Source organism: Saimiri boliviensis, chromosome 1, assembly GCF_048565385.1.
Source record: "Saimiri boliviensis isolate mSaiBol1 chromosome 1, mSaiBol1.pri, whole genome shotgun sequence".
Classification (NCBI taxonomy): domain Eukaryota; kingdom Metazoa; phylum Chordata; class Mammalia; order Primates; family Cebidae; genus Saimiri; species Saimiri boliviensis.
Genome location: NC_133449.1, coordinates 300,440,305 through 300,460,976, shown reverse-complemented (window position 1 = coordinate 300,460,976; position 20,672 = coordinate 300,440,305). Strand labels below are relative to the sequence as shown.

The following is a 20,672-nucleotide window of genomic DNA, read 5'->3' as shown; positions in this document are numbered from 1 at the left end:
GAGAACCGCGTGCTGTTCCTCACTTTAATCCGCGAATGTGATGCCTCACAGCCAAGGTCTCTGAGAGTAAGAGCTGCCTTTAGTGCTATGCAGCTCCCCGTTAGGGAGCTGTGTTTGCTGGCTAACAGGTGCTCGGGACTGTCACCACCAGCTGTTAAGTAAGACGCGCCTGTCACTTCCTCCCGGTGGCTTCCTCGTGTGGCCGCCTTACGAAACCAGCACATGGCCATGCCCACCGGCAGCTCCTGCCTGCGCTTCACTGCGCCCAGCCTCACCGTGCAAGGTCGCTCTTTTTTCTTGGGTTAATTTCACTGCTGTTGTCAATGAGGAAATCGCTCCTGGAAGGTTCTGGCATATTCTTCCCTCCTGCTACCAGCATCTCCCAGCTGCCTTTCAGATAACAGAGTGAAGCTGCCCACCACACTCCTGCAGATTTACACCAAGCCTGCTCTCTGGTTTCATTTCTAATGTTATCTGTGTCTGCCTAACAAAACTTCTAAACCGACGTCACCAGATACTTTTCTATTTTATTAATCTGTTTACAGAACCATTTTAGATTTGTTCATTCTCTCTGTTGTGACCAAATCATATTAATTTCGGCTCATACAAGTTCCTCTTTCTTCTGCTTTGAATTTGGTCAAATGTTCTTTTTAACTTCTTGACGGAAAAGCCTGCGTTGTTATTTTCAGAAATACCTTACTTCCTGATACTCGCATTTAGAACACAGCTTCCCTTGAGGACCACTCGATTTAATCCAAGTCTATGGGGCAGCCTTTCCTTTATCTGTAAAATTTACTTTTAACTATTGTGTCCTTTCCCATCTTTTGTTACTGTTTCATATTTCGTTGCAGGGGGGAGGACCCAGCCTCGGCCTTCAGCCCACCTAGGCCTGGCTCCAGGGCCACCAGCTGGGACGAGGCCGCTCCGGAGAGGCCGCTGCAGAGCACACGAGACTGGCTCTGCCGTTAAAGCCAACAGCTGGCAGTCTCTTCCCAATGGGCACAGAAACTAAGTTACTGGGTAAGTTTATTTCTTATTTCCATAAATTGTTCTTAGAACCTGTTGGCTTCCCGGGCACACGCCATGAAGTGGTGACAACCAGCACTAAGAGAAAGTCTCAGAAGTTCCACACTCCGACCCTGTGACCACGGTGGCCTCTGCCCACCGCCTGCTTCCTTCCACCGCCAGCGTGGCAGCCAGTCCCACTACCAACACCGCTTCCACCACAGACAGTGGAATAAAATCACAGTAACCCATGGCATTCCTGAACCAGCACCAACTGCCAGGACATTCCATCCCCAAACAACACCGGGCACAAATGAGACCTGGGTGGCCAGGCCCTGCCTGCATCCCAGGCGGTCAAGCTGATGGTTCCTTAGCACATGGGGTTCACTGGACCACCTGGTGGGGGATGCATTGTGCGACCACGTGAATCCCTGTGCCAGCTCCTGTGTGCATCGGGAAAGACTGCACGACCACGTGACCTGCGCCCCACACATCCCTGCACCTGCCCCTTCGTGCACAGGGAAGACTGCGTGAACACGCTATCTACTGCGCCTGAACACGTGACCCTCCTCACCCGTCAGTGCGTCTGCTCCTGTGGGATCCCGGACGGCTGCGAGACCGTGTGACCCTCCACCCACACATCCATGCGCCTGCTTGTGGTGCACTGGGGAATGCAGCCCGTGCTTCTGAGCTCAGCGGCAGCTGGGAGAAGGGCCTGTGAGCCACAGTTGCAATTGCTGACCCTCGGCAAACAGGGCTGATGAGTGGAGGGTGGAGATGGAGATGGAACACAGCCAGAGAGGAGCTCCCCAGGCCTCCGGCAGTGCTATGAAAACTGCTTAGAGGGGGCCTCCAGGAGCCCCAGGCAGGAGGAGGCGCAGTGCTCCTGGTGAAGAGCCCAGGCATCCCCACGGCTCTGCCCTTCCCCTCACCCAGCTCCAGACCTGTGCGCTCTTTCTCTGCCAGGCTTGGCCCGCCCACAGGAGCCAGGCGCCCTGACCAAGGGGAACAGGACTGGGGAGCCTGCTGTGGCTCCTTCCAGAAGCTTCTGTGCTCCCAGCACCTTCTGTCCACCTGTCTCCCCTACAGGCCCCACCCCTGCATCCAGCCTCAGGCCCACCCATGGGGCTCCCTCCATTTCCTCATGCCCCCAAGCGCTGGTGCAGATGAATTTGGATGGACTCTGTGGCCCTTGAGCCAGGAGAGGCCAGTGTGGCAGAGATACAGAGAGAAGCCGGCAGGGGCAGCTGTGGCAGCCAAGTTCCTCAGTGCTGGCAGGGGTGGCAAAGGGAGGTGCTGGGCAGGCAAAGTGTTCTTAGAAAATCCTGGCCAGACCAGAAACTCCCAGAACAAAGGCCCTCTAAGGAAACGGGACTGGCCATGCAGTCTCCCAGGCAGCGTCACTGGAGACTCAGGGCATTAAGCGGCTGCACTGGGCACAGCCATTCCTCCCTGAGGCAGCTTGGCAGTGGCCAGAGAGAGCAAGCACACGTGTACAGACCAGAAGCCATAGGGACGCCTGGCAGAGAGGGCAGGGTTGATAGCATAATCCTCACCGAAGTGAGGCCCGGTACGCTCTCCCCACCCAAGTGAGGCTCGGCACCCTGGTTCAGAGTCTCCCATGGAAGCCCCCTTGGTGTCTTCACCAGAGGCAGCAGGGGCAGTGTGTGGCCCAAGGTATCACTGCAAGCCGTGGACAGGGACAAGCAGACTGTCACAGGGACAAGGAGGGCAGCTGTGGGGAGGTGGTGCAGCCACCGGGCAGTGTGGCCAGAGGCTGGATGGGGGGAGAGGGAAGGACTCACAGAGCAGAACACGGGCCACGCTTCCAGTGACCGTAGGTTGGGCCACCACGTGGCAGCTAACTGGAGAGGATGCTGTGGATGCCTGCGGACACCGAGACCTGCACTGTGGCCCTCCCAAGACAAGCTGCTGATGGCTGTGGACCGGCTGTCACCACAGGAGCCTGATCACCCTGAGAAATGCCAGCTGGAGGAAGCAATGCGGTCACTCAGTGTGAGCCATAAGTGAGGGTGTGTAGCATAATCCTTTGAGGAGCTATGTCTGAAGTCTGAGGCTGAGTTACTTCAGCTACTTGAAAGTTGGCTAAAATAAATGGACATGTCCCTTTAAAAAATAAGTGGCATGTATGAGCATTGACAGAGACACAGTATGTTACGTGCTGAGCGGCCAATTTAACTTGGACTTGAACTTCCTGTCCTAACCTGGCACCTTTCCCCAAGCGTCCCCGGCATCCTCAGGATGTCCAGGCAGTGACCTGCCCACATGCACGGAGAGCTTCGGTACAGACTGCAGCCACTAAATACCACTTCCCAGCAGAAGGCCCAGGGCTCCTCAGCCAGGCTTGTTCCAGGTCACAGGGGGAAATGCAGAGATGAAGCCGGGACAGCATGGCGTAGCCCTTATCAGGGAAGCTGGCGGAGGCTGGGCGTGGGGGCTCCCAGCACCATGGTGCAGCCCACATCAGGGAAGCTGGCAGAGCTCATGTCCTGAAGGCTGGCTCCGGCCTACCCAGCTCTCACACACTTGGGGACAGGTCCAGCAGCAGCCAATGCCAAGCCTGGTGCAGAAGCGGCATGGCAGCCCAGTGGGAACCCCCCCTCTCTGGGTCTAGATGCAACAACCAGCTTCCAGAAAACCCCGATGACAACAAGAAGCTTCAATCAATCAGAAAACGCACAGAACGCCACAACACACAAAACTCCACAAAACAGCCCAAATCCATCGCAGCAAACAAGCAGGAGCTGGAGGATCCTCTTAATCCACGGGCACCAGAGCCCCGAGGGAGCTCGTTCATGCTCCACTTTGTGGGGACAAAGAAGGCGCCCTCTCTATCAACCCAGGGGGGTCCTTGGCAGACACCAGATTCGCCAGCACCTGCCAGAACGGTGAGAAATGCGTGTCTGCTGTTGAGGGGCCACCCCGTCTGTGGTCCTTTGTGACAGCAGCCACGCCAAGCAGGGCGGGCGCAGTGGGAGTTCACGTGACCCGGCCTGGCCATACACCATCCTTCTCTGTGCTGGGGACAGGTCTGGGGCCCACTGTATTATGACTGCTTCGGTGTTCCGGGTTGAATTTTGACCCCCTTCCCCACTTCCTGTTGGCGTCTCGACCCCCAGAACTCCAGAAGTGACTGTATTTGGAGATGGGTCTTTTCTAAAGAGATGATTCGGGTAGAAAGAGGTCAGGTGGAGGCCCTGATCCCACCTGCCTGCTGTCCTCGTGAGAAGAGGAGATGAGGACAGACAACCATGGAGGGCGGCCCTGTGAGGACGCAGGGAGAAGAAGCCGTCTGAAGCCCAGGAGAGGCCCCAGGAGGAAGCAGTCCTGCCGTACGTGTCTCGGACTGCAGCCCCGGATGGCGAGAGAACGTCTGTGGCTTGAGCCCCGTCTGGGGCACTTTATGACGGAAGCCTGAGCCGAGAAAGATACCTGACATATGTTTGAAATTTCCCATAATAGACAGTATAAAAGTGATGATTCTTGTTTTAAATGTAAACAAGCCCAACCTAATGTTGGCCTGGAACTCTCTAGAAGTCTGAGTGAAGGCACCGGTGGCCACAATGCCCAGGCCCAGCTCCCAGACATCAGGCAGCTGGCAAACCCCTCCCTCATCTCTGCCAAGGTCACCAGTGCCATCAGCAGTCCCAGGCCCCGGCATCACCCGGCGTTTCACGCTCAGTGCTAAAACCAGAGACACGAGGGTCTCCAGAGAACATGCGGTCCCTCCCGTGTGCACACTCAGTGCTAAACCCAGAGACACCAGGGTCTCCAGAGAACATGCGGTCCCTCCTGTGTGCACGCTCAGTGCTAAACCCAGAGACACCAGGGTCTCCAGAGAACATGCCGTCCCTCCCGTGTGCAGGCTCAGTGCTAAACCCAGAGACACGAGGATCTCCAGAGAACATGCCGTCCCTCCCATGTGCACGCATGCCACCGCAGTGCCCAGCGACGGGGCGGCTCCCTCGAGCCCGAGTGCTGGAGATGCCATGCTGCAGTACCCCAGCCAGCAAGAGGAGCTCCGGTGCACCCGAAACAAGGTGGGGGTGGGGGAGGCTGCCCAAAAGGGGGGGGCCTGGAGCCTTGGAGGGTGCGGGGTTGTGTCACCAAACACAGGCTGTGGGGGCAGATATCGAGCACCAGCCACTCCCAAGTCCTACGGTCAGCACGGTGGAGGCAGCTCACAGGAATGCTCCTCCTGAAGGTGCAGTCAACATTGCTGCTTTAATTCTGGAGAAAAAATTCTGATTCCATAGGATATGTGACAGTGCATCTGCAGATCTACAAAAGAATGTCCACTCCTCCCACGGTGAGGGTGTGTGGCGGTGCACAGGCGCCTGCTGTCCAGAGGCTGCCACAGCCTCATCCTGGCCGTCTCTGCTTCTCAGACACTTCCGATTCATTCATGGAAACAGAGAGACACTGTGCTCACAGAGCGAGTGCTCCATCTACCCCAACCCTGCACACCATCCTTGCAGGGCACCGAAAGGCAAAGAGACCCAGAGACTGGGAGGAAAAGGAAGGGAGGGAACGCATGGGGTGGGGCCTGCAGGCTGCTCCTGGGAGCGAGGGGCCAGGGCCAATGGCCCTCGTCCCATGGCATGACCCAGGAGCCCAGGTGCTGCACAGCCAGGGAGGGAGGGAGGTGCTCAGTGGGAACTGGGAAACTTGGGTTCTGGGGAGGGTGAAACAGATTCTGGTGAAACACCTCGCTGCCGAAAGAACCTGCACTGGGCTGGGCTGACTGGGAGCGCCCATCCTTCCGGTGAGCCCTGGGAGGTCTCCTGTGTCTGAGAAGACTCTGCACCCTCCTCCTTTGAGAGGTTCCATTGGCTCAAAACAGGAAGAGAAGAGCAGGTGCGTGGAGGGCGGGTGCTGGCCTCCTGTCACGACCTGTCCAGGGCACTGTGTGCGCAGAGGATGCCGGTGATGCCGGGGCTCAGCAGGAGACACCTCTTGGGGCACCTCTCTAGTGGTTCTTCCACCAAGAGCCCAGGTACGACCCATGCCGCTCAGGGCAAGGCGTCTCAGGAGGCTGGAGGGGAGGGAGGCCCTCGCTGAGACTGGTGCCAGGTGTCCCAGGAGCTGAGCACATGGGCTGGGCGATCGGGAAGGTGGCCCCAGGCTGCGGATTTCGTTGCTAGTGGTAGCAGGGCAGGATGCCACCCAGGGTGCCACTGGGGACAGGTGAATCAGAAGTGACCTGTGTGACAAGCACCTCTAGCCAGTCAAGAGAGAAGCTCCAAGCCACAAAGGGTCCCAGGGATAGACCTTGAGGTGGGCGAGACAACTACACAGGGCACCGGGGATGGATCCCAGGCGGGTGAGTTGAGGTCAGAAGCAGCACAGGGCTGGTGCCTTGTGCCACCGGGTCAATGTTCAATTGCAACCCGAGCATTTTCGAGGCTCACGGTCCCAGGGGAACACGTAGAGGTGCATGATGAGGGAGTGAAGTCATGCACTAGGTGGGGCCGGGGTTGAGAGCTCACAACACTGAGGGGCTCCCAGACCCAGCACCCACCAAGCCGGCCTCCAGGCGGCAGCACTGAGGCCCACAGCATCCAGAACTAGCAGGTGCCTTGACCTGTGGGCTCCCACCACCCCTGAGGACACTGTGGCCTGGGGCACAGAGGCACCGTGGCCACCCTCGGATGCTGAGGAGACGCACCCAGAGGCCCCAGCCTGCACCCGAGTCCAAAAACCCAGAGCACTGGGCGGCAGCCAACACGAGCTGCTCATGGACACTGCCAGATAGAAGGAAAGGCCAGTGGGACTCGAAGAAGTGGTGGAAGGAACAATACAGCCAGCCCCAAATAACCCACCCAGAATGGAGGGCATCCGACATGCCAGAATTTGCTGTGCGAGATGCAGAGACGGTTAAGGCCAGGCCGCATTTCCCCATGTCACCCTGAAGGTCACCTCACTCTTGGAGGGGAAGGCAGAGAAAATCCCGCCAGGGGATGCAGCAGTGTGCCCCAGGAGGCTGGTGCAGCCCCAGAGAGCAAAAACAGCCACTCGCTGTGGACAGCCTCGTACCAGTGGGGAAAGTGAGGCCAGAGGGGAGAACACGGCAGCCTTCCCAGGTGGTCACAGGTCAGCGCAGAAGCCAGAGCTGCAGGGTGGCGGGTGTGCAGGGGCTGCCCTGGGGGAGGTGGGTGGGTGTCAGGGGATCCGCAAGCTTGGGACCCCCCGACTCTGTGCACTCTCAAGCCCTTGGACGGTGGCCAATACCCCCACACTGACACCCTCAGATGCTACTCAGTCCCCGCAGGTGTGCAGGGCTGGCGGGTGACCTACCACCCAGCCAGCTGATATCCCAAACCCAGCCCCACCGAGCCCCGCTTCAGCCTTCCCTTCTCAGGGTACTGTCATTGCTATGGCCCACTTTCTCTCTCACCAACTCCTGTTGGGCCCCCTCCAAAATGGGCCCAGCACCTACTCCCTCAGGTGGCCTCCTAGCCTTCTGCCTCTGGGGCCCCTATCAGGGGAGGGCAGCTGGAGTGCTGGATGTGCTGGCCCACTGGGGAAGCCAGGGCTCCTCTGGAAGCGAAGGGAACAGCAGCTTCTGGGGCCAGCTTGTGCCGTCCTAAAGGCCAACCCGGGTATCTGGCCTCAGTCACCTCCGGACTCCCCTGAGAGGCCCTGGGGACAGAGTCATGGGCTTCCTAAAGTAGATTAAAGTGGTGAGAGGCAGAAGGTGCAGGGGCTGGGCTGGACCCACTACTCAGGGAGCAATCTCGGTCACTCTTGTTGCTTATGAATTAACGGAAAGCAAGCTATCTGTCACCTGATTTAGATGAGACACAATCCCCCAAAACAGAACGAGCGAAGGACCCTGAGCAGTGTGAAGCCCCACACAGACTTCATAGACTCAGCAGAGCCGCTTGGGAATGCTTCAGATCCTAGGACCGCTCTCGACATGGGCAGGAGGGAAAAGTGACATCTAATTTCATTTCGCTTTTTCCTCTTAGAGAAAGAACGACTTTTCAAAGCACAGCAGTTATCCCAGGCATCCCAGCGGAGGGAGCGGGCAGGCCCTCAGCATCTGAGAGTGGCGGGAGCTTCGGGACTTACCGACGCCCGTCCAGCACCCACAGACACCAACTGAGCAAGGCAGTGGCGGGAAACGCCCTCCTTTCCTGTCTCCCCCCCCCCATCACCAAACACCCTTATTCACGCCTTCTGGTCCAAATGAAATGCCGCACTTAAATACGGAATCAGCGATCACGCCCACAATTAATTCTGAGTTACAATACTGAAAGCAGACGCAAAAAACGAAAACCTGGCACCGTGAAGCACTGCTGTGGGCTCTCGCCACATGCAGCCGCTCTTCCCTTCGGAGCCCAGGGCACCGCAGGAGCCACAGATCGCAGGTGAGGCCTGCGGGAGGTGGGGAGGTGGGAGGGGCTGCCAGGACTGCAGGCCACGTCCACAGGGACAGTTTCATTGGGGGAATGACTGATTTTTACTGGTGTTCCCACTTCTGTTGTGTAATTTGCTCATTTACATGAACGGGTATAAAGATCTTGCCAAATTTGCAGTGGGTTTCTTTGTGTTTTTCTCCCTGGCCTGTGAACACCCATTGTTTCCTTGACCTGAGATTTCAGCGACGTCACACTCTGGAGCTTTTGACCCCACCCCGTGTGACTCCCAGGAGGATCTGTGCCTCCCGATGGGAACCGCTCCCCCAGAGCCCATGCTTACGGCTATATATAAAGCTGTTTCTTCTCTGCTCGCCCACTCACATCTAAAATTAAATACAGCTTTTCTAAAACTGAACTATTTTTCCTTTCAAACCCTCAACCAGCCGCACCATCTCATGCTGCTGTCATCGCTACTCCGCAGTCCTCACCAGAACCCTCAGCACCGTCGCCTGCTAGATAAGTGTGTTCAGTAATTCCCTCTGAATTTGCAAATCGGCCCCGCAGCCCCAAACAGCTCAGCGATTCTCCTAGACCACTCTATTTTCCATCCACTGGCGTCTTCCAGGGATGCTGCACACTTGTGTATGGGATCAAAGCCAGTCTGCTCTTGCGCTTTCCTGCAACATGCCACCCTATGACCGTGGTGGCATATGAACCCCCACCAACACCCAAGCAGCTGCCCTGTGTGTCAGGATACAGGGGAGGCCTGGGACTGCTGGCAGCGGTGTAGCCATCATGCAGGTAGCACCCTGCATCACGCAGGGGTGACAGCGACAGCGCTCGGGCCGCTGGCGCGTGACCTGGAGGGCAGGGGGCCTGGAGGGGTGCGGGTGCCTCTGGAGCAGAGACCGCTCTCTGCAGCTCAGCAGCATCATCCCACGGACACTTGAGGGGTCACAGTGCCCTGGCCCAAGAGCACCCCACAGGAGAGCCTCCCTCTCGCTCTCTCTCCCTGCAGCACCCAGTGCCTGTGCCTCTTGTAGAATCGTACCCCAACCTCTGGGGAAGCACCCTGTAGTCACCCGAGAAGACACAGCTTGCTTAAGTGCCCAGGGAGGGCCACATCTCAACTCTTCACCTCATGTGCTACAAATGCAGATTCCTGGACACCTTGTCACCTTGGGAATAAGGTTGTGCCCTGTGGGCTGGCTCCCTCGGGTCCCCCGAGCTAGGTATGGCCTATGCATTCATCACCTGGATCTTCCTTACATCAGGGCTGCTGCTTCCTCACATCAGTCTGGACTGGGGGTACCCTAAAGCCCTGGCTCATACCTGCGACCCAGCACAGGGCACGATGCCCACACACAGCTGCTGTTTGTAAGAAACTGAGTACAAAGGTGTGTGAAGGAAAACACGTTTACTCATTCTGCAGACACTTTCTGAGCACCTGCGATGTGTGCTCTGGACAAAGGGCGTCCAGATGCAGGCAGAAGAGACCGACGGAGACTGCAGCACCCCTGGCTCAGACGGCACACACAGGCATCCAGGTGTGGGCCTGCGGGGAAAGGGCACGGGGTAGGGGTGCGAGCTCAGCTGAGAAATCTGAAGGAGACAGTGCAGAGGCCCTGCAGAGAGAGGGCCCAGGCAGGGTGGCTATGTGGGCACCACAGACAACGCCCCAGTTCCTGCTTCAAGATGACTGATGGCAGGCAGGTGCCGGGGCCGACCCACTGCTCCCCAAGGCAGCCTCCAGATCGTGCCCACCCACGCAGTCTCCCAAGCAGTCCTCATGCCTTCTCACCTGCAAAGCTCTGTACAAACCCCCCTTCCCTAAAGTTTTTGGGGCTCCCAGCTAGAGTTCTGTCCCTCTGGTCCCCACATGAGGTCCGCCATGTCCATCCTGCAGCCCCATACTCTAGACGTGAGATTCTGGTGCGATGCAGGCTGCAGGCTGGGAGGCCCTTCCATGGCTGTCTGGTCACTCCACGGGCTCAGCTCCTGGCAGGGCCCTACTCACGGCAGGTGCTCACGAGAAGAAACAGGAGGGAAGGGAGCAGAAGCGCTGAGAAGTGTGTTCCTAGGCTGTACACACTCCACCGTGGGAGCAGGCAAAGCTCCAAAAGCAGAAACTGGCTGCAGGTTCCTCTCTGGAGCCTGCAGGGACTCAGTTACAGCTGACCTATTTCCACAGGCTGTCACCCATGGGGCAGGACGCAGGGATTACATTCCTCGGCAGACAGCTTTCAAGGCACCCAGCTCCCACATGCGGAAATGGGCCCCGGAGGCTGGGAGCCCTGGAACCCCAGGAGCAGTGGAGAAGCTCCAGTGAGAACGTGGCCAGGTGGGCGGCACACGGGCAGGGCCACACCACAGCTGCTGGGAGAGGCCGGAGACGGCAGGGCCATGCTTTGTCCCTGAGGCCGAGGGCAGGAGAAGCACGGAGATGCTGCGGACGCGGGGCTCGGCACGGGCCAGGCACAGGGCCTCATCTGCCAGCGAGCGACAGCCTAAAACAACAAACAGGGTCAAAACGCCAGCCCTGCTGCCCTAGCAGCCCGGGGCCATCTGCAGGGGCACGGGCCTCACAGCTGCACAGAGAAGGGCCACGCCGACACCTAGCACGCGCAGTGACAGGCGGCTTCTTAAGGCTGTTCCTTCGGCAGCTCCTTCCTGAGCCCCAGGCTGTGTCCCAGAACACTGGGGTCTGCTCCGCAGTGAGGGACCCAGAGTCCAGACGGTGAAGCGAAGCAAAGGCCACACCCTGACCAAGGTGCACCTTTCCCACACTTTAATCCCGGAGCTGGGAGCGCATCCCCGACAGGCCGAGGCTTGCAGCAGCATTTCACTTTGCTGTTGTCTGAGGACCTCAGCGACTGGGAACCCTGCAGGCACTGCAGACAGCGACACATCATGCTTGGGGGGCTCAGGAGAAGCGGGCTCCATTCCCACAAGAAGACCCGCCTGCATGCTCCGCCAGGACCCCACCTCCCACCTCCAGCCGCAACAGAACCCTCACCCACACCTCGGGAGCCGCGCCTCCCCTCAGGGAGCACCCTTCTCGCTCAGCGAAGGCCCTGAGACAGACCCTCCCGAGGTGCCTATCTCCCCAATCTGCACGGTCTGAGCAAAAGGAATCCTGAAAGTCAGGATCTGTGACATTTCCAACTGCTTGCATTTGTTTAAAAAATATCTGCAGAAAGCCAGGGGGGCCCTGGGGGAGAGCACCTCCCAAGCCCCCGGCGGTGGCAGCCCTGCCCCCAGCACAGCCTGTATCAGGGGCTCCTGCTGCGAGTGCCCCCAGCCTGCCCAGCCCATCCTACTCCGAACTGCCCGAAGATACGGGGAGTCCCCCAGCATATCCTGGCCCAGCCCCTTGAAAGCTGCAGGAGCCCCCAGACTGCCCTGTACATGCTGCTCCGTACTACCTGTAGATACAGAGACCCCCTCCCCTACCAGAACATCCTGGCCCAGCCCCTCGAAAGCTGCAGGAGCCCCCAGCCTGCCCTGTACACCCTGCCTCACACTACCAGCAGATACAGGGAGCCCCCCAGAACATCCTGGCTGCCCTTCACTCCCCCGAGCTGCAGGTGTGCCTCTGTCCCCACAATTGTGGGTCTGTGCCACCATCTCCAGGGAGGCCACCAAGCACATCCTGGCCCTGGCCCCAGCCATGGGAGACCCTCCACCCAGTACATCCTGCTCCGCCTACCCCAGCTGCAGGGAGACCCCTGGTCCTGGCCAGCAGGTGGAACAGGAGTGGGCAGGGGCTGCGGGCCCTCACAAGTATGTCCACTCCTCTGAGCACAAGGTGGGACAGAGGTGACCAGCCTGACGTGCAGCTGTGGATGGAGGGGGAGGGCTGCTGAGGGCTGGGGGCCACTGCCAGGGGGCGGTTGTTGGGGAGGCAGAAATGACCCAGATCACTGGGACATGCTGAGCTTGATGGACGCACAGGACCCACGACGATGTCACAATGATGATTCACACGGTGCAGAGGTGAGCATGACCCGTCCCTGATAGGGGCAGTGACTCACTGCTGCAGAAAGGTGGATCTAAGCCCTCCCGGGGTAGCCTCGGACAGCAAACAGACTCCACTACAAAGAGCCCAGGCATTCATCCCTGATCCTCGCCTGCCCAGCCTGGCGGCATCCCACTGTCCCAGGGGCGCCGAGATCGCGTCTGTGCTCGGACACCAGGCCTCCCTGGCTCCAGGACCCTTGCCCTCCAGCATCTTGGCCCAGACTTGGTTCTACCCCAAGAGTTTTGAAACATTTAGAACTGGGAGAGAGATTGTTTTCTTTCTTTCTTTTCTTTTGTTTAAGCTTGTATGTGGGAAATAACTTTTAAGAGGAAATCACTCACTCCTCTGGCTCTAAGCAGGAAGTGTGAAGTTTAAGAGTAAAATCAAGGTTTGGAAAAGGCTGCTGTCTCCAGGTACCAGCCCCACCCCGGCAGTGCCTCCTCACACAGGGAACAAGGGGACAGGGCACGAGGTTGGCGGGCCACCAACCACAGCACAGCAGAGACCACACTGTGGGCAGCTGAGGGCTGACTGTGTGTAAGTTCAAGAACAGCACTTCACCTTCAACACACCTCAGCTGACGCTGCTGGAACACGGCTGAGAAGCCAGGGACGCGCTGGGGTTAACACAGCACAAAGTATCACCCAGGGTTGCGAATGGACTTGGGTTTCAGAAGGGCAAACACTGATCACATTGGAAAATCACGTTATTTCCAAACACAAACCTAGCATCGTGCTTTTTTCCCCTGGGCTCATTTTCAAAATGATCCACAGCTAGATTCAAGGTTTACACTAGAGATGCTAGAAACAGGAACTGGGAATGGTAAGCACGCCCCAGCACCCACAGGAGGCCCACAGGACAGGGAGGGAGAGGTCGCGGCCCCAGGACATTGTGGGAACTGTGGTACTTTTGTCATGGGCCACGTGGGGACAAGGGCCCTGGAAACAGGAAGATGAAGGGCAGGACGGCTCTGCCTGCAGTCTCTGCGTCACGGACAGGGACATGGCTTAGCAAGACAGATGACCTCGGGGAAGTCTGGCATGGATACTCCCAACCAGGCACAGCCAAGCAGTACAGCCCAGGGTGCCTTCTCAGACAAGAGCGGTGGGAGCTGTGTTCTCCACTGCCTGGGCCCTCACAGCACTTGAGGGCACTCTGCCCATGTGGGCACAAGAGGCACTGGCCATCGGCCAAACACCCAGCAAGTGTGGGGGTCGAGTCCTGCACCCGGCACCTGCAGCAGGGTTCCTGGGTGGCCGCTTTTGTAGGCACCAAATCCTAACACTTCTATATGAGAAATAGATCATTCAACTGCAGAGAGTACCACTCTCAGGAAGAAACGATTTAAATGAAATGGAAGCAGGTAGTGACCACAGCTTGACGTTTTCTAAAGACCACCGTTCACACAGAAACAGAGGGGACATTTGAAATTCAAGAGTCAAATCGAGGTTTGGAAAAGGCCGCTGTCCCCAGGCAGGAGCCCCCACCCCTGGCAGTGCCGCCCCACACAGGGGACGAGGGGATGCAGTCCTGGGTGTCAGCACCGCCTGGGAATGGAAAGGTGCCACCTCACTCGGGCTGATGTGGGAGGAAGGAAGCTGTGTCTGCAGGAAGTGCGTGAAGCAGGCGCACGCGTAGGGGAAGAAAGCGGCTCCCACGGCTCACGCCAGACTCGAGGCCCGAGACCGACCAGAAGCTGCAGAGTTTAAAAGTCAGCACAGATGAGTGCTGACAAGATAAAGATAAAGGGCTCTTTCTCACCGTGAAACAGGAGTGCAAAGACGGTGTCCGCTGAAGACGAGCTTTACGCCACAATCACAGATTTCTGCGTGAAACTGATGGTGCTTTGCTGTCAGCTGTAAAACAAAACTCTGTTCGTGTGCTTGTGCGTGCGGGTATGTGTATGTGCACACTTCCATGTATATGTGCGTGTATGCCATTATGTGTATGTGTGTGTACGCGTGCATACACACATATTCTCATATACACACTCGTGTTAGAAATACAAGTTTTAGGACAGAAGCCTATAAAAAATGAAAAGTAAAGTCTTTCCCAATTTTGAATCCCCCTTCCCTCTTTTCAAAGTCAACCACAAATAGGTTTCATGAGCACATCCTTACAGAAAATTAGAAAGGATTCCTGAAACGCTCTCGGTGACTCAGAGAATAAAGTCAGTTCTCTAAGATCAGGGCTCCTTGCGAGGTCAGGACAGGCATCCACGCCAAGCCAAGCCACGCTGCCTTCCCCTGCCTGGGAGATGGCATAGCACCTGGGCCTCTGTGTCCTTACTTGTTCTTCATGGGACAGAGGATAACAGTGACCAGGGGCGAAGACACGGGAAAATGACCCCTGGGCCTCTACTGGGCCAAAACAGCTGGCACCATCACACCCAGATCATCAGAAGGCGGCTGGGGGCCGAGGGCCTGGCGTTGTCTCCAAGGCCTCTGAGGCTGGTCTTCTCCATCGTCCCCAAGGGCCAGGCACTCTCCTGCGTCTCCTCCATGGGCTGTGACTGCCCTGTGCTCCCACAGGCTATCTCCTTGGGCCACCCCACCCCTCCACACCTGCTGCACAGCACTGGGGCTGAGCCAAGAGCCATCTTACTGAAGCCAGGCAGGCAGCACCCAGGGATCCAGTGGGCAGCCAGAGCAGCTCAGAGAAGCTTGACAAATCCCCATCCCTGTGCATGTGTGCCTGGGGGGCACCGAGGGTCAGGAACACTGCAAACACGGCCATCTGCATAAGGAGCCCGGCAAGGTAGCAGGCACAGGACTCCCTGCTCCTGAGTTTTTTTTTTTTAAAACAAATCATAACTCAGGCATTTGTATAAAAATGTGGAGAAAAAGATGGCTCACTTTTGAGTAAATTCCATTCAGGGCCACCAGACAGGGAGGGGCAGAATCTGTCCCTGAACTCAACCCTCACCCTAATCCTCTCTGTGGATTAGCCAGCGTGGGCAAGCGGGCACCCAGCAGCCTCCTCCGCTCTGAGCTAGAGACGCCCGTCCAAGGACTCAGCTCCAAGCTGCGTTAGGCTTTCCAGGAAGTAAGTTCTTGCCGACTCTGGGTCTGAGCTGCACAGACTTTGGAAATGGGGCAAATGCATCAGAACCAGGGTGGGAAATGCTTACAGCCACAGATTCCAAGGAGAGTTCCACAAAAACTCTGGGTGACAGAAAACCACTTCATGACTTCAAAACAACACATTAATGTGTGACTATGAAGAACTTGAGCTGAATTCACCAAGACCCTACGCCACACTATTCACTGTTCCAAACTCTATATCAGACATCCCCAAACTGCGGCCCATGGGCCGCATGCGGCCCTCTGAGGCCATTTATCTGGCCCCCCACCGCACTTCAGGAAGGGGCACCTCTTTCATTGGTGATCAGTGAGAGGAGCACGGTATGTCGCGACCCTCCAACGGTCTGAGGGACAGTGAACTGGCCCCCTGTGTAAAAAGTTTGGGGACGCCTGCTCTATATCCTTGCTGCAGCCAGGGGATTACAACATTGCATGTATTACAGACCCTGACGGCTTTGATACCTCTTTTCAGATCTTAATGTGCTGTTTTCTGTCCAAAGAGGTACTTAAGCTCCTCGCTAAATCTGTAGTTAAATGACAGATGGGCTGGCCAGAGGAGGAGGTGTCCCCACATGGCATTAATCCGAAGACACCCAGCAGCCCCTCCCAGGGGGCAAATGCTCACAGGTAAATGCAGGTACTCACTGGTTTATCTCAACTGGGAACTTAGCTGGGTTTCTGATGGTTCTCAAGTGTGTCAGCCACTACTGGACCGGTTTCTTTATTTGGGGAAGAAAGATAGGCTATTTCACTCTGTGGAAACTTTACGAGAATATATTACATAAAAGTAAAAGCTTTGCAAAGCAATGCTTGGTGAAAAGCAGAATGTTTCTGCAGAGAACTTTGAGAACATTTACAGACTATAGCCTTGAGCCACACGCTGCCACATCCAGCAGAAGCAGCTGGATGTACAAACACACCCAACCACTCACATGGGGCCTGTGAAGCGGCAACAAGGCGCATACGAGGCAACCCTCCCTCCGAGAGGCCGAGACACGTAAAGCCAGGATCTCTGCCTGGCTTCAGCCCACGGGAGAAAAGCGACTTGAAGCTTCAATCTCCAATCTCCAGACCAGGAGCCCCTCGGTGACCCCCTGCCCAAGGGCCACAGGGAGCAGCTCACTGCTATGAGGACTCGGAGAGGAGAGCAGGCCCAGGGGTTGGGCACTTCTGGCTCTGCCCTGACCTCTGTACCCAAACCATGAGAGTCTCTGCCCAGCTTCTCGCCAGGGCAGTGGGCACACCCTTTTAGACAAAACACAGCTCGTCCCTGTGCTCCTGCTGACCCAGGGCCGCAACTATGACAGGGATGCGGAAGTGGCCTCCGGGGACCTCCAGGGAGGAGGGGCTTGATGCTTCTCCCAAGAAGCCAGGAGGGACCAGGAAAGGCAGGAAGAGAGAGGACTCCTGAGGCAGCCAAGACAGAGCTGGGACAGCCGTGGGGCTGTGAAAGCCCTGGAAACCACAGCAGGGATTGGGAGTTCATGGGGCACCCCCGGGGCCTTCTGAGGAGCAGAGCGCAGGAGGAAGAAAGCCTGCTGGGCTGACAGTGGCTCAGGGAGAGAGGCTGGTGGCTGGGTGGGGTGAGGACTGAAGAGGAGGAATGGATGAGGGGCACAGGATGAGCGACCGTATCCCAAGCCCTACTTGGAGAAGCACAGCGCACGGCAGGGGACGGCATGCGGCAGGCGGAGGCCCAGGCAGAGCAGTGGGCACAGGGGCCAGTGGGCACAGGGGCCAGCACCGCCCCAGCTCTAGAGTCCGGCTCCGGATACACACGGTGGCGGGGGTCAGGGCCTGGAGCCAGGCTGGGGACGACCTCGCCCTGTGTGTCTGCGGGAGGGCAGCACCATCGGGTCCTCCTGCTCACCGTCCCCTTCCACACCACGAGGACCAGCCCCATCAAGGGGCTTTGAGCAAAAGCAGGCGTCTTGGGGAAGCGACAACCTCAAAGTCTCCAGAACTTTTCACTTTAGTGTTCTTTCCCATACTTTACACATTCAAAAACCTCCGTCTTCCCGGAAATCTTATTCTCACAATTGGAAGTGTGCTTCCTAGAAACTGGACAGCCCCACAGGCAGCCGAAGCAGTGGCTGCTTGGAAGAATTGTTCTAGAGTCAAAAGGCCCTCTTGAGAGTGGATCTCGGGCAACCGCAAGCCCAGCTGGCAGCCGGGGAGCCGAGACACCCAGGCTGAGCCAGCACGTCCCCGGAGGTTTCCTGCAGCAAGAGGCCCCCTCCCCGCGGCGCCGCCGGGTCTCCCTCACACCACTGTCCCATTGCAGGATCTCAGCAAACCGCTCCCTCCCACGTGGCAGCCCAGGTTGCGTAAAGTTGATCCTGGTCACAGACCAGACCCGACAAAGCATCCCTTACAACAGGAACGAAGCACGCACTCCGGAATGCGACGTGCAGCCAGAGAGCAGGGACCCCGTGTGCCTACAGGGGACGGACCCTACAGGGGCCCCACGCCGCGTGCGCGCAGCCCAGGCCCGCGCACGAGGCTCACCCAGCGCCGCGGTCCCCTCCCGCCAGCGGGCCGCGTCCAGGAGAAGCCGCTCCGGAGTCTCCGCGGGGCGCGCAGGGCCTGCCAGGGCGGGTGGGGCCCGGACCAGGGACGAGCGCGGGGACCGGCGAAGCGGATCCAGGCTCCCGCGGGGGCCGGGGTCGGGGTCCCGGGAGGCGGAGAAAGGGGGGTGGGCGCGGTTCCGGGTGCGGGGTCCCGGGAGAGGAGCGCGACGCGTGGACCCCGAGGAAGGCGCTGAGGGGCCAGGACGTGCGGGCGGGCGGCGGGAAGCCGGCGCGGGGTCCGAGGCATCGGTGCGGGCGCCGGGGGCCGGGCAGAGGGGCGGCCGCGGGGAGGGAGGCTCCGCCGCTCGCAGGGCCGCGCCGCCCCCGAGGCCGCCCCCGCCGCCCCCTCCCCGCCGCGCCTCCGGGCCCCGCACCCCTGGGGTCTGCGCCGGCTCCGAGGGCCGCGCGCCCGGGCACCCACCTGGGCCTTCTGCAGGGCGCTGAGGCGCAGCTCGTGCACGAAGGGGTTCCGCCCGGGGGGCGCCAGCAGCCGAGCGTCGCCGGCCCCTGCGCCGGAGGCGGGGGCGACCCGGGGGCCGCATCCCCGCAGCCTCATGGCCGCGCCGTCCCGCCCGGAGCGCAGTCGGGCTGCCTGTGGCGCGGAGCGGGGCCGGGGCTGGCGGGGCGCGGGGCGCGGGCCGAGGATGCGCGGCGGCTGGAGCGGGCCGGGCGCGCAGGCGCAGGAGGTGACGTGGGCGGGGCGCGCGCGCCGGGCGGGGCGGGGCGGAGCGGGGCGGGGCGGGGCGTCCCAGAGCCACGCCTCCGCGGCCGGCAGGGGCGGCCCAGCCGGAGCTGCGCACCCTGGAAGCTCCTCTGGGGTCCGTGGGGTGCCGGGGCGGTGTAGGGCCGGGGCCGCAGATCCCGAGGGCCGCGGAGTCGCTGGGGCTGAGGCCGCCTCCCGCTGCCGCCGGAGCACAGGGACCCCTGGCGGGGCCTGCGCCGGGAGAAAGGGAGGTCCCCCGGGCCCGCGAGGCTGCCACGTCGCCCCCTTCCGCCGCCCGGCCCGCCTGCGCGCGGGGACGGAGGAAGGGGCGGGCGGGCGTCCGGCTCGGCGCTCGGCGGGCCGGGCCCTGGGTGCCGAGCCCCAGGCTGTTCCGGCCAAGGCCCCCCGCCCTTCTTATTCCTCGGGCTGCTCGCTCGCACCGGCGACCCTGGAAGCTGCCCCGGGCTGGGGGAGGTTCTTCCAGTCCCACGTGACTCCCGCCCGGGTCCCCTCGACTTCAGGACCCCCCCAGACCTCAGGACCCCCTCAGACCTCAGGACCCTCGCGGACCTCTGGAACCCCCCGACCTCAGGATCCCCCGGACCTCAGGACCCCTGAGACCTCAGGACACCCCCCCAGACCTCAGGACCTCCCCCCCCCCAGACCTCAGGACTCCTCAGACCTCAGGACCCAACCCCCCAGACCTCAGGACCCTTCCGACCTCAGGACTTCTGAGTCCTCAGGACCCACAGGAGGAGGCACAGAGGCCCAGCTCTGGGGTCAGCACACGAGGGGGCACAACTGGTAGGGTGGGTGAGACAGGGCCAAAGGCTGTGCATAGCCGGGGGCAGGACTGGAGCACGCTCTTCCTCACCAAGCAGAACCCAAGGAGGCCCCAGAGAGCAGCCAAGGAGCCAAGGACCCCCAGAGGGGGTGAGCCCACGGAGTTGCCCAGTCCAGGACAGAGCTGGGCAGGCCAGCCAGCGGTAGCAGCAGGCGGTGGGGACCACCCTGCAGGGTGCTGTGGAGTGCACACGAGTCACAGAGGCTCTTTCCCTGCTACCTGAGAAAAGCGGGAGGGTAGGAGGAGGAAGAGGGAGGCTTGGCGGGAGGCTGGGATCCCGGGCAGCTGCTCAAGGAAGGGGCCTGGACGTGTTCCCGGGTGGAAGGCAGCAGGGCTGCCCCACAGGAGACGTTGAAAACCCCCATCTCAGGAAGGAGCCGGCACTGGGGAAGGCAGGGCCTGGAGTCTGGTGAGGACACTCCTTTTCTGCTGCAGCTGGAGAGGGTGGGATGGTCCACAGGGCGTGTGCCCGGGGTGGGGGCTGGGACACTCGTGTGCGGGAGGCAGTTTTCTCCTGGGGACTGCGGGGGGTGGTTATGGGGAAATCAGTGCAGGCTTGGAGGAGCAGCAAGGAGCACTCAGCCCACAGTGCCCCTTCACGCGTAGGCTTTGGTTTTTGTATGTAATGGAACATTCTTGAGACCTGGAGGGTTCTGGAAGCTTGATTAAGAGAAGTTGGTCTTGGGCAAGGACGTAGGAGCGGTTTTCTCTCTGTAGCAGGGAAAAAGTGAGTTTATAAGGGCCCTTGAACTGCAAGAGGAGTCCTCCTGTGGTTCTCAGGAACCTCCTGGAAGCCCCCACAGCTCCCTGGGGCTGCTAACCAGGTCTCTGAGGCTTCTTGCTCGGGTTTTGTTTCTGTTTTAAGAGTGTAGGTTCGCAGAAAAGTGTTTCCTGTACTCCAGGCGCATTGAGAACACAAGATACCTGCGTGTTCGGGGGAGGCTGATGTTTTGTTTCGTTTGTTTAATTTTTGAATTTTGGAGTTATCTCTAGGATAGAAAGAGATGGTCTTTATTTTCTTCTAACATCTTTTTTCAGTTCTGCCTTTCATGGTTGTATTT

General features: G+C 59.3%; 1 protein-coding gene across 5 annotated transcripts in view; it reads right to left on the bottom strand.

The window, feature by feature from the left end:
* LPCAT1 (lysophosphatidylcholine acyltransferase 1) overlaps positions 1-19,967 on the bottom strand; it is a 66,417-nt gene extending 46,450 nt beyond the window's left edge. Inside the window, exon 1 of one of the 5 annotated variants that reach the window (XM_074387453.1) lies at positions 19,831-19,967. Coding sequence is in view for 4 of the 5 variants with exons in the window: in XM_039464421.2 (XP_039320355.2) it covers positions 18,486-18,620 (135 nt within the window). In the remaining variant the exon portion in view is untranslated. Of the gene's footprint in view, positions 1-18,485; positions 18,748-19,830 lie in introns of those variants that run through there. The other 4 variants (XM_039464421.2, XM_039464440.2, XM_039464281.2 and 1 more) reach the window with 4 other exon arrangements.
* Positions 19,968-20,672: the final 705 nt, after the last annotated feature.